The sequence below is a fragment of the Lissotriton helveticus genome, chromosome 3_1 (assembly GCF_964261635.1).
Source record: "Lissotriton helveticus chromosome 3_1, aLisHel1.1, whole genome shotgun sequence".
Lineage (NCBI taxonomy): Eukaryota > Metazoa > Chordata > Amphibia > Caudata > Salamandridae > Lissotriton > Lissotriton helveticus.
This window is the reverse complement of record NC_136061.1, coordinates 1,151,047,350-1,151,061,662: the sequence shown is the minus strand read 5'-3', so window position 1 is coordinate 1,151,061,662 and position 14,313 is coordinate 1,151,047,350. Positions and strand designations below refer to the sequence as shown.

Sequence of the window (14,313 nt, the reverse complement as noted above, 5' to 3'; positions counted from 1 at the left end):
CACCATTTTTTAACCATTCTTTTTTCAAATTTATGTTTTTTTCACCAGATTTATTTTTCTATTACATTGCTAGCCACGCAGTAGTGGTAAAGTGAGGCATTTGCCTGTGAGCTCCAACTCTGCTCCTAAATCTTTGTAGTTAAGCTGACTTTCTGGTTGAGGCCAATACTGGGCACCATTTTGGATGGCGCTCTAGTTGTTTGGAGCTGAACTTAACCAAAGGCAGCTATTTAAACAGACGCATCTGTGTCTGAGCTGGTCGCATGCCAAACGCAAGTCCATCTGCGCCTGTTCACGATCAGTGGCTGGAGATACTGCCCTTCACGATGCACTTACAAATAACCGCTCAGAGGTGGGCAATTGTCATCATATTTCGGATTTGATAATGAGTAATGATTGGAATCTATTGTGTGTAACTGAATCCTGGCTAAAGGCAGATAGTATTGTGATTTTAGATGAATTGGTGCCTCCGAGGCTTCATCTATTCACTGGCTACAGGCTGGATAGACGGGGTGGTGGGCTAGCAGGTATTACGATGCCTGTCTAAAAAGTGTAAAATTAGTGGAAGAGATTCATGCCGATCTGGAGGTACTACTAATTAGGTTGACTGACCCAATGGGATTGGTTGTGCAGTTGATTCTTTGATAGAGACCCCCCATTCACTCTGCAGCATTAGATCAACGAGTGTCCACCTAAGTCTTATCTCTTCCCCCATGTAATAAATATCATTGCTGGGTATCTGGAGGTGCATATTGATGTGTACACTGATTCGCTGCAATTGAACAGAGCTAGCAGTTCCTGAGCTCGAGCTGTGATGTGTCAAAGGGCTCTCCTACTCATAGGATGGGTCACATGCTAGATATTTTATGCTGTGATGACAGTTCCTGCATTATTCTGCCAGTTTTCGAGGCACGTTGGATGGATCACGGAGTTATTCCACTTGGCTGGGCTTTGAAATACCATCTCTCTCTTAAACCATATGCTTCCCCAGGGAAATTGGTATTTAATTGGCATCCCCTTGACACTAAATACTGGTGGAGAGAATCTTTGAGAACCAGAGATGAAGGTAATACTCCAGATATTTTTCTCTACCTGTATAAAGAGGGGCTCACAAACTGCGTTGATGAGGTGGCTCCCACTAAAAGTATACAAAAGCACAGATTTAAAAGTTGTTTTTCAGAGGAACTCAAGTTACTGAGGTCTATTTGGGGGATGCCAAACTGGCATGGCTCTCATGCCGTAAGGAGTACTTAAGGGCCATTGGATGTGGCTAAAGCAGCCTTGTATTGCAAAAAATATATATAATAATGTTCCTACCAAGCCCAGCCAAGACAATGTTTTGGGACATTAACGAACTGAATTTAGCCCTAGTCCAACAAACATGTATATTGGTCAGAGACCAGATGCAATCAATTTGGTGCTTTAAAAAAAAAATTTGAAATGAAAGTTAAAATTAAAGAGCATCTAGTAATCGATGTCAGCAAATAATGACATCTCTGATTCAAAAGATATGCCAGTTAGAATCTCTGAAGACCTATGCCAGTTTACTAAATTGAATGTAGACAAATATAAAGAGCTAATAAAGAATGACAGACCTTCGGACTCTGGTGGCCGTATTGCACCAGCCAGATTTCATAACCAATGACCATTTCAGAGGTGAAGGTTATCATTCACTCCTCTCTGTTAGGTACAGTACCAGTGGAACAGAAACGTTTGGCATTCTTCCATTGTTAAAAAGCCAAATCTCAATCCTTAAGGTCTTGAGGATTATAGACCAGAAGGCCAGTTTCCATAGCTTATCAAGGTGTTGGAAAGAGCTCAGTTCAACAAGCGTGCATCCTTTACTGATCACCATGACGTTCCTCACCATATGCAAGCTGGCTTCCGAGCATGATGTAGCCCCAAAAGTGATCTCTCCAGTACTTCGTGACCTGTCAAGTTGTCGCGATTTACTGGCAGCGCTGACGTTATTGGATCGATCCGCCATGTTCAATATCGTGAATCATCGGGTGCTCACAGATCGCTTTGAAAGTTACGATATAAAAAATTCAGCTCTTCAATGGTTTCTACGTTTTCTGCCTGAGCAGACAGTTAAAGTGGAACCTAGGCCCTATTTATCAGAGACAAGGCCTTGAACTTGTAGAGTCCTTCCGCGGTCAGTGCTTGCTCCCCTGTTGTTTAGTCTGTATGTGGTCCCGTTAGACCACCTCATTCAGGCTTGTGGTTTGACTGCTTTGATGTATGCAGGTGAGAAACGAATCCTGTTTGTTGTGGATGGCAACCCTAGTGTAAGAGCGGCAATGCTACAAAAAATGCATCGTCCATGTCCAGCGGTACATGACTCCGAATCAGTTACAGCTGAATGGTGGACAACAGAAATACTTCTTCCTTTTTGTATAACCTTGGGCTCACCTTTACTCTAAAGGCACCCCCTACTCTCAACAATAACTCACCACTCTTATTTTTGGTTGCGATCCCGATACTTGTGCATCGCAGTTTATTGGCTTGATCACTTGCACTGTTGATTTTATAATTCCCATTAAACCTAAGGCTCTCACAGGAGTCCAGGAAAGCTTTGCTAGTAGTTAAGGTATTGATTGAATACATACGTTTTCTGGCAGTTTCTGAAAAAGAGCAAAGAGGATTCGATCAGAAGGTGAAGCAGGAGCACTTTCCAGGATTTGGTGGCAGCTGCTGAAACGTCTCTTGCCCCATAAATTGATGGAAAAACTTTTGGAATTTGTAGTAAAAAAGCTGTTCCGATCGGAAACTTCTGGAAGGTCCATAATAGAGAAATTTACTGTCCATGAATTCATGGGCTTTGGAATAAATAGCCCTATGGACTATGGTCATGGCCTAAAGCAAAATACTGCTGTGAACCGGCAGCCATCGGGGGCTCCTGTAGCATAAGGTAAGAGAGTCCTCCTTTTTTAATCCACAAAGCAAATGACTGGTAGTGCTCCGCGAAAACTTACGCCGAGAAATGTTTTTTTTTCTTTTTGGCTGGGTAGAAATATAGACATTCTGCAGTTAATCTTGGGCTCAATCAAGGCAATGGCTATAGGCACTCTAAAATCTTACTCTAGGAGGAGGAATATGCTGAAGCATTTTTAAATGGAAGATGCATATTTTTGTGGAAATAATACCTTGACTGATTACGCCCATGTTGAAATATAGGTCCATGTCTAAGTTACGTATGGTTTTTGAGGGGACTGATGGCCAACTAAGATGTTTAGCCCCAATTTTCAGGGATGTGGCACCAATAAAACAGAAATTTTCCTTTTTTTACTAACCTCATCTTAGATACTGTCCTGGTGGGCCTCTGTTAGGCCCCCTTCCAGCTACCACTTCTTCCACTTGCAGACTGTGGAAATGTATGGCCCATCAGTTATCTTTCTCATCCTCTATCAGCAACCATAACTTGCTTCCTTTAGTTCTCAATATTCTATTAAGGTTCTTCTTCTCCAACCAACTCTCGAAAATCTGTAATAGAGGCCCTACTCATTTGTTGTCTGGATTTGAACTTAACAGGGTATTTGATATCCAGGGTATTTGATATCTGGCATCTAGAACACAGCAGACCGGTATATGTGACTTGAGCTGGTGCACTTGAATTTCACCTCCTCTGAAAATACTTCATTGGCTGTCCGTTCACACAAAACAAGCCCTTTTAGTCTGTGTCTCTGCCATGAAGCTGTTTATAGCCATACTCCAGTGTATCTATATGGATTTTTTTTACCCTTCACAATCTTGGTTGTAGCTTTCAATTCAAAAACATTCATCTTCTCCTTGTACCAAGTTTTAAACGGTCATGTTCTAGTAGCTCTGCCTTCTCAGTTGTAACTGTCAAGACTTGGAATAGATTTCCCCTTATGCTGTGTGGCCAGCAGGATTAAAATTCCTTTTGGAAATCTCTGAAAACTTTCCCACTTTTCCTTCCCTACACTTTTTTTGTCATACGTTCCATCTAAGCGCTAGGACATCCTGTCCTTGTCAGCTGTGCACTTAATACATTTTATATTCATTCATTCATCATTCCTTTAAGGTGAACTGATTGAAATGCATATTTCTTAAATCATGACCCAATGGCACTGAGCCTGTCACAAAATAAATTAATTTTATACGAGCAGATTTACTTACCCTCAACCGAGTAAGAAGCTGAATCATGTACCTAATGCTCCACCTATTTAAGTGTGACTTTTACTTCATTTCTAAAAAATATAAGTGCCAGGTCCCAAGGTATTGCTAAGGATGCATTTGTGGCTTGCACAAACCACTGTCCCTGTTAGTACTGCAAAATGGCAAAGGACTCACTGCTGTTAATGTTTTTTTAGTGCATAGTGCATTTCTAAACTGATGAGCGTGTACAGGCAAACATCAGCACAAATTAATTACTATGGGCCTAATTATGAGTCCGGTGGTCTGAGGACCACCAGACTCACAAGGACTTTTTTTGGCATTCCAATTGCAGTACCCATTTTCAGGGGCACAGCCATGGGACAGCCAAAAAAGCCTGCTGGACATTAGGAAACTCGTAATCTGATGGGTGGTGTGGCCATGGGTTTGGCAGTGAGGGAGTGAACCGCCGGCATGGCGGTCCACTCTTGCACTGCCAAACTCGCAATCGGGCCCTAACTGTCTCTGAAGCATAGCTTCTGAGCATCTGTGCAATTATCAGGTATTATCAGTTGACAGTCGAGGGGTTGCCAGTGGCTGAGATTAATTCAGACATTCCATCCATCACTTTGTTGTTTTTGCGTAAACTCATTGAGGGTGGCCAAAGTCTCTGTAAACCCAGGTGCATGTAAATAACCTAATCAATATAAAAGAGTTTACTAAGGTCCAAACGCCAATTCTGCAATGGTGGAACCCTTTTTTTAACCAAGTTCTGAGCTGCCATTGTCGTGGTGATGGCAAAATTGACCTGTATGACTGTCTCATGTGGCAGTGACATTTAAATAGTACCTCACTAGAGAGAAGCACTAATAAAAACATGAGTGCAAATTATTTTTGTCCCTATTTGTGCACTAGCACAGACTTAAATTTGAGGTTCCATGTGCAGTTGTAACGGCAGCTCCAAGTTAGTGTTAAAAATGCACATAAAGCATGGGAAAAGCAATAAAATCCGGCACTAAAATCACTTGGGCCCGCTATGTCTGATTTACTCCTCAAAAACACCTTGAAGTTCTCCCACTGCAAATGTTAATAAGGCCACAGAGATTTTGCACCCAGTTTCATCACCAAGGTCTAAATGACCCTCATGTTATTAGTCGAGCAATACTATGAAGAATTTGGCCTCTCGTGTTTGAGGTTTATGATGAATTGATGCCTCTTTCTATGGTTAAAAAAAAATGTATGGATCTTGCATGCGTGGATTTCATATTTTATACTTCAACTAAATCTGAGGTTACCTTGCAACAATATTGCAGATTCTAAGACTACTAACCGTTTCCCCGCTGCTGGGACCAGAACAAATGTTTTGGCATTTTGGTGTACTCTTGTATCTCTTCTTTGCTTTATTACTTCCTTCTGATGAGGATCAGGATAGGATATGACATGTTCAAAGATTGTCTCCACTTAATTCTAATCCTCAAAGCTCTAATTTGGTGAGAGTTAAAACAATGTGTTTTGGGGATTCCAGATCTTTTTGATGTCCAGAAAGGAGAGGAAAACCAGATATTCATAAACATTAACTGACTTATTGTTAGATTCTGTTAGTTTCTGCTCTAAATGCCCACCTTAGATGTGAAAAAATGCAGGTATATACCACATTGATGTACACATTGAACTTTGAGGGACTTTTCAAAACCTGGCTGTTAGACCCGTCTGCTTCTGAGAGTCCCCTCACCACTATGATTTCTTTTGTTCCCCTGTACCTCCCAAAATTTGTCGCTTTTTATTTGTCTACCAGGACTTTTTATGTGTTGTTTCATGGGGTTAGATGTTCCTTGACGCCCAGTTGCTCACAAGGTTTGTGGCACCTATTTACAAGGCGCCTGGCCCAAACCTGTGGCATTACAAGCTGGGGTTGTCAACCTGTGTAAATGAACTTAAAATGGTGGACACCCTTTTTCCTCATGTGAAGTGACTCCCATTGGAGCCTTCATGAACCCTGGCCTTTTGAGGTTTTGGCGCCCTTTGTTTGGCGCGCATTTCTGACAAGAATTCCTTTATTTTCCTCAGGTACACAAAATGGTTGCTCTAGAACCCCAGTACGGTGGCTGTGAGTGTCCTAAATACCCCTCAAGAGTGCCATGTCATTGTCACAGCCAGAGAAGGTTCTAGAATCTTCTGGCTCGTGCCAGTACCCCAAGGCACTGGCTATATAAGGCCCAGTCCCTGGCGGCCATTTTAGTTCAGACTAGAGAAGAGGAGATTAAGAGATTCCAGACTTGACACCAGATTGACACCTGCCCTGTTGACCCCTGAGGTGGCTGGTGGCGCAGGCAGTAGAGCAGCAAAGGGTTGCTGGCGTTGTGTCTGACTGGCGTTCCAGTCAGCTACGTGAGAAGTGACCTAGCGCCTACAGCGCCTGCCCAGCGAGTACCTCATTGCCCCCAAAGACTGTGGCCAGATTCGTGTGCCTCCCCGCCCCCCGGTGGTGAACTGTGATCGAATTATTGAGTCGCGAGGCGAGAGCAAGTTTGCCGCGACCGCGATCGTCAGCTGTGCCCCCCTTCGCGACAGGTGCCTCTAGAGGGGAGCTCGGACGTCTCCGAGCCCCACCAGCGTAGAGCGCTTCCTGCGCAGATTGAAGGTGAGGTGGTGCGCCGGGGCGGGGAAAGGCCGGCCTTCGTTGGGCGGGACTAGCGTCTTCGCCACTCCCCAGTGACCCGGGAGCTGTAGCTGTGGGCGGGAACCACCCTGAATGCGGAAGTCGGAGGGAGGTCTGTGGAGCCCCTGAGAGCCCCGTCGCTAACGAGAGGAGTGCTGTGCCCGACTGAATCGTATCTTGATTGCAGCCGATGTGAGGTGGGCCCGTTTCCTCATAGTGAATGCAGCGTTGTGAAGGAACTGTGAACCGGCATTTACTTGACTGTGCGCGAAGGTTGTGTGACCTCTCCGGCAGCCCGTTCGTCAGCCTAATGACTTTGAACTGGTGCCGCCTGTGCTCAAGTGGTGCTAAAGCCCGTAGGCGCGCATAGACTTCACCGGCAAAGCAGAGATCCTATCCCGGTGACCGCCGAGTGCAAATGATGTATTTACTGTGTTTCCTTGCCTTCTAGATATACGCGCATACGCCTTGAGTGATTATTAAAGAGTCCCAAACCTTATTTTGTGCTCAGAGAAGCCGTATACCTGGTAATTGAAAACAGCATAAACTGTAAGAGTTATCTTTCCCATTTGAAGCGTATTGCAGATGTAATGATTCTAAAGTATTTAATTGGTGGCAGCGATACCAGAAGAAACATGTGGTTGTTTATTTAAATGAACCAGTATTTATTCTGATATTTATTGTGATACTCATTCCTGAAGTTATTCTATTTATTAATACTATTTACTACCAGAACTGTATGACAGAAAGAAATGTATATGTGCTTTCCCAGTCAACCCTATTTACAACAAATAACTTTTATATAAAGGAATCGTATTTTTCTACAGCAGTGGTGTGGTGTCCTTCTTTTTGGTGTGGATGTACAAGGAGTTATTGTTGGGTCAGAGCCGGCTTAACACTACAGCCTTCACTTGCCTTGTCACTTGAGCCAAGCTACCCCCTTTGTGCTGGGCTTGCCCATCGCAGGTCCAACACTGGCCATACCAGTTTAGTCCAGACCAAAAGATTAAAAAAAATATGTTTGGGCTGTCCAGATGTTAAAACTGAATACCTTCAAGTATAAATTAATATGTAGGGATATTCTGTAATGTACACAGATGCTTTGGCAAGTTTCAAATTGAACCTTTTAACTGAAAATTCGTTTATGATAGTATCTGCTATATATTTCTTAAGGCTTCCACAGACCGGCCAGGCCCTCCCACCCATTTAATCAGGTTGCTGGCAGGCGGTGGGTTTGCTTCTTTTTATTCTTGGCAAGACTGTAAAAAAGCCAATAGGCCTAGCCTTGGTTAGCTGTGCAGTGATAAATGTTTTTTAAATATCTTTCAGTGCAACATATGAAGCAGAAAAGGAAAAAAAACATGTGGCCACCTAAACAGGGCTGCCACGTGCTTGACTTAAAAAGTACATTTGAAAAAACATTCTCTGCTGTGGCCAGTTTACCAGTGATGTTTAAATTACAAGAAATACAGTTGGGCCATGCATTTAATATTATTGTTATTATTAGAGGAGAGGAAAAAAATCACCACCCTACCAGGGATTCAAATCACAGGAAGCTGTAACATTACCTACACACTTTTTAGGTTTACAAAAACAACCGAAAATAAATACCATCTAACTGGGCACCCAGCACCCACAGTGCATTCAAAATAAATAGCTGATATTCAAATTTAACATAAAAAAATAAAAACACATCTTAATCCAGATTTCTCACTGAAGACACAGGAAGAATTTTTAGGCAGATGTGAACTATGTGCACAGGCTTAATGCAGTTACTCAAAGTGAAGGCAGCCAATGGTAAAGTGGGCTGACCAATGCTGTGGTGGGTTGAAGCAAAATGTGAATGGCCCTTTAAGAGATTAATGGCGAAGCCATTTGGCCAAAAGCTCCTCTAGGTATGTATGTTAGGATTTTTTTTTGATAAGCGTTAGTCTTGTGAGTCAGGTAAAGCTGTTACATATACCAGATTTTTTTTTCTGTAAATCAAGGATATACTACTGTAAACACAAGTAAGGTAATCTTAGCTGAGAACAGTGCTGCGAAAAAAGTCCCCAAAAAGGACAAATGACATGACATTCCTGTAGTAAAAATTTAACTGAATCTGTAGTGATCCCGCTTTCAATGGAAATCGAAATTGTCAGCGGGCAATTCATCTGCTTCTGTGCCCAGCTGCTCGTTTGAGATTTGCAAATTGAAAACTGATTAGATCTGTGCCAATTGGCATGTCCTCAATATCGAGAATTATACTTGGTACAGTGGTTTGTGGTATTGGATTTGATCATGGAAAACTAGGCTTCTAAGCGTGCCTTGGTTCCAAGTTTACTGTCTCCACTTGGTCATCCACTTTTTGAATTATAGTGCTAAGACCCACAAAATCAACCTAACGTCACTTGTTCTTGTGGCAGGGAGACATTGTCAATCTGGAAATATCATTTCCAGGCACATGATCGAACGTGACAGAAATATGATCAACCCATGCACGGTAACAGCACAGTGATAACTCCAGTTGCAGCTGTTTGTTGTGAACATGGGTGTTTTCACACAATAATGCTTTTTTTTCCTTTTTGTTTTTGGGAATAGGTTTCCTATTTCGAGATCTACATGGACAAAATAAGGGACTTATTAGATGGTGAGTAGCCATATTATTCTAGTTTTACGCAACATAATTTTGCAGGTAAGGATTTGTGCCACATAATCTGCAGCTACCCAGCGGTGGATATGCATATTTCACTCACCCCTCATCTTTTTGGGATACAGAAGTAGCTGACCCGTTAAAATTATGCGGGTGGTAAGTGAACAATTATTTTTGCACTTCCGATTTTGTTCCACTGATGACTCATATCTTGTAACAGCCTGTCTCACATTCATGTCCTCTGTTGCTAGCTTGCTACTGATTTGGTACCATGTACTTATTTCCCTTTAGCACGTCTTGCACCGGGGCTGTTGCCCTATTAGCTCTACTCGAATTCGCACCCCAATGGGTTTCCTAATTTTGTCCTCTTGTATTATGTTAACATAACTATTGATTAAGGTTAAATTGATCAAATTGGCATATTCAAAATTTGATTTAACATATTTTATTATTTCCATCCATTCTCATACTCGAGTAATGTGTCCAACTATGTAATAACTACAATGCTGTTGTTGTTTAACTTTATTATGTGGTATGGACGTACTTATTTTTCTTTAATTTGTATTTGCTGCTTAACTTCCTATTCCCGGAGGTCCCAATTTCAAGCATCCATTTCATGCCTAAATGTCCGTTTTCACAATATCTGATTGTTTTAACGTTTAGACACCCAGGTATTTTGAGTCCCCAGTGCAGATTGTATTACAAGTATTTAATTACTTCTTTAGTTGCCTGTTGATTTTACAAATCACTTTCTGAGGTGAAAAAGAATTAAAGTGTCTCACTCTTTTTCCTGGTGGAGGTTTTTTCATCTTTCTTGTGCTCTCTTTCTTACAGTGTCAAAGACAAACCTGGCAGTTCATGAGGATAAGAACCGAGTTCCATATGTAAAGGTACAAATCCGTTTAAAGATTGCGGTTGGGGTTGCCAGAAAACGGGGTCACCAGGTGACTTAATGCTGCCGGAAGCCATGGCCCAGTCCTGGACTTTGACTATTGCAAACCCATGTAATTTAGTAATTTTGTTAACTTGATGTGAACCAACCCTGTTACTCCATAAACGTATTTCCTTGTTAAATAAAAATCCCAGTTTGGGAACATAGCATTCTAAGGACACAAGATCCTCTTTAAAAACAGAAGCTGTACGTTAAAAATAATCTTAGAAACAAACATTGATAATACTATGAACATTCCTCTTTTTTTTAAGTTTTTTCCTTTTCAAGTAATCATTTTAAGATCAGTCATGTTCTGCTCTCTTCTCTTAAATACTCCCCATTAGACGAATTTGAAGGAGAAGAACATTAAGTAAGCGAATCATCCTTATGGCAGAAATATACCCGCTCTTTCCCTGTTCTCTTTTCAATGGAACAGTTCATTTTGTAGGGAACAGAAAGTCAGAACACCGTTTACCCCTTTCTGCACTGGTCATTTGTAAGCACAGTATCGCAATACAAAGCTAAACATCGATTTTAATGGAAAATCTATAACTTTATCACTGTTCTCACAAAGGAATTTACGCTCTTGAGGTCAATTTTTAGAAAATGTCTACCATTTAAAAAAACAAAAACGGTCATCATCCATGATGGTGAACATTTGGCTTACTGTACATTGTCATCATTTTAAAATTACAAAGATTTTGTGAAACATTAGAGTGACTTCACTTCCTCCGTTAACATCACTGACACCGCACTCACCATACCTTTCTTACTATCCCTTCCCAGTTTCTAAGTGGTTCTGTCAGTGCTGAGCAAAATCAAGTGTTGTAAAGGCTCTAGTTGGTCTACCTCAATATGATCTTGTACCACTGGAGATGGCAAACGCCTTTGCAACACAAGCCCACTTTAACCTCCCCAGATACATATCCACCTCTTTGACAGACATCATGCTGCGTGGGTCTGCAGAAAAAAGAAAAACCTTGCACGCTATCAAGCACAACTATCAATCACCTCTGAGCCAACCAGCAGCACATCTGATTCCAATCCTCTAATTTTCTGGCATACCTCCACTAAAATCCACTCCCTGATGAGTTCCAAGCAATCGTGATTCTGCCCTCTTACACTGTTATGAAAATACACTTCCTCCTAAGAGGGAGCAGTCACCGATTAAAACCACCCTATTTACCCACACTGCCTCTTTCTAAGGGGTCATGGATAGATGTTGTATTATACTGTGCTTGTATTTTAGCTTGTGTGCTTTATCTAATGTTTTTTTATTGTCCACTATATGGAAGCCTTCATCCTCACGTATCTACACCATATTTAAATGTGTATGTTCAAACTGCTGTAGGTCTCAAGTACCTTCCCTGTCACTCTATGCAGTGTCTATGATAGATATGCTTTAGGTTCCCTCATAAACAACAAACCGCCCACAGAGAAGAGCTCCAATTGGAGCTGGAGGTTCCTACACCTAATAAAGACTTTTTTCTAGCCTTAACACCAAATACTAATTAAATGTGGTGCCTGTGTGGGACTAATGTGCCCCTTATTCCTAACGACCTACATTCAAAGATGCTACGTCTTTTGATTAATCTTTACCAGTAGATTTAATCCCAGTCAGAGAGGTGAAACCCTTGAATCGCTGCATGCCAATGACCCAAAGTAAAACTTAGGTCTATAATCGCCAAGTGACCAAACTGACCCTGTGCGTGCTGCAGCCCTCTCTTGCATCTACTAACTACTGTATATGCTTGCTTATGACTCGCCAGGGCTGCACGGAGAGATTTGTTTCTAGTCCTGAGGAAGTTATGGATGTGATTGATGAAGGAAAAGCAAACCGGCATGTAGCTGTAACAAGTAAGTCAACCAAAATAATTGCATAACTAAAACCAACTACGTTTGTTACGTTTCTCATTTTTAGAGAGCTCAATTGTTCATCTGTGAATTAATTCTGGCATCTGGTGCTAAGCACCGATGATGTAGCTATTAGTAGGTGTTAACCAGAGTTCGTGCTTCACAGGTCCATTTGTGAGGCGCTCACGCAGTCCAGGATGTTTTCTTGCTATTCTTAGATTTGTATTCCTTTTTTATCCCATTCTGGGATTTGTAGTCCTTTTTCATCCCATTATGAAATCATAACTACAAATCACAGATTTCTAAGAAAAATTGAGAACTAGCCGAAATTATGATGCATGGCCTGGGAAACTTGGGATCTCTCTGTTATTTAGGCTGTGGACGGCCATTTCTGCATGCTGCTTACGTTCATGGGTCGTTTGTTTTGAGAGCTAAAGCATGGTGATAATGGGCCATACATGTAAGTTAGCATTACACAGGCCATATGTTGTTACGACATCTGTAGAGTTCTAGGTCTTACATCTCTGTTGCCCAAATAATTGGAATCATATATAATGTATTTGTGCAGCTCTGGTTTTCTGGTTCTTAATGAATATTCACAGAACTGCAATAAGACACATTTAAATGCATTTTTTATTTGTAGGATTTATATAGCGTTCACATAGCCAAAAAGTGTCCTGCCAATGAAACTACTGTATGTAGTTAGACCCATCTGACAACTCAGCTCAGACCTTGACAAGCCAAGTCATGGATTGCTTCATGAATTTTAAGTAATTTTATTTTTGTCTTCATCACCAATAGGGGAGCGTCCAGACTTTCACCACCTGAAAGATAAAAATGCCCTGCCACATTTAATAGACTTACTAATCTTTAGTACAAGTTGGTGAAAAGCCACAGAAAAGTACAATGTGATAGGCAGTGCATATCTTGTAAACATATGCTGACCAAATGGAGGATCTTCGTCATAAAGAGCTTTTTTAAAACGGTTTGAATGACCTTCAAACAAGGCACACTTACGCAATGGCAGCCCGAGCAAAGGTTGCAGACTGTCATAACTAGAGGAATGGTGAGACAGTTTGAGTAGTAGGTGGGCTGCTGCATTCTACACCAGTTGTAAGTGAATAAAACCACTTACCTTGCTCTCACTGTATCACCGATGCGGCAAGTGCAAGGTAAGGGGTTTTATTTATTTATTTTACATTCCCTATCCCGTCATTTGTCACTTTCACCACCCCCCACCCCCACCCCCCTGTGCTTTCCTGCACGGGCTGCCACTGAATAAAAGATTCCCCTTTTCAATCAGAGGGACAGATACCTTCCTCGAATATCCGATCACCAGATTGTACAGATCTGGCAGTAGCTGCTATTATTTGTAGAAGAAGAGCAGGATAAGGGTCACCTGGGAAGCCCAATATGAAAGATTTCATAATGTTAATGGTCTGCTCTACAGTGATCAGTAGGACCTCAGCTTAAGGTTGAGCAAGCTCTCATTCTATCATGTAACAGGTGGATGTCTACCAGGATTACTTGGTATAGAAATAAACCCCCCAACAGGTTGAAAATCTTCCTTACTTGACAATTAGATCTACATCATGTGTAGTCCATTTGATGAAGATTACTTCAAATAAAGTTTCTTCAACTGGGACTAACCGTAATCAAATATTTTCCACGTTTTTTTAGGACAAACCATTCACAATCCTTTACTAAACCTGATGTTCTGTCTAAAAATTATTTTTTGGTTCACCTTCCCTGGGCTGCTCGTGCACCTCCTAACAAAATGGTAGTCCCAGGCATTCCTTTGCCTGCAGTGCAATCGTGCATTGTAAACACGGGGGACCTCCTTATGTACCATACATACATGCAGTGGGAACTGCCTTTTAAATTGCACATGCACATACTGTTGACACTATGATTCCCCTTTTGTCAAGGGGATTATTTGCATTCCATTGAAAGTGAAATTTGGGATTCACAGTATGTGCCGGTGCCATAGCTTGATGCAGTATTGGCAGTTGTGCGGGCGGAGTGGCGGTGCAGGACGATGGACGAAAACAAACAAAACAAAGGGAAAAAAAACGTACCTGAAGCAGGCCCGCAGCTCTTCTGCTCCACGTTTGACTCATC

General features: G+C 41.7%; 1 protein-coding gene across 1 annotated transcript in view; it reads left to right on the top strand.

Annotated features, from left to right (window-relative positions):
- Positions 1 to 14,313, top strand: part of KIF5C (kinesin family member 5C) — a 612,753-nt gene that overhangs the window by 311,440 nt on the left and 287,000 nt on the right. Inside the window, exons 5-7 of the mRNA XM_078681761.1 lie at positions 9,356 to 9,404; positions 10,242 to 10,297; positions 12,108 to 12,195. Coding sequence (XP_078537887.1) covers positions 9,356 to 9,404; positions 10,242 to 10,297; positions 12,108 to 12,195 — 193 coding nt within the window. The remainder of the gene's footprint in view (positions 1 to 9,355; positions 9,405 to 10,241; positions 10,298 to 12,107; positions 12,196 to 14,313) is intronic.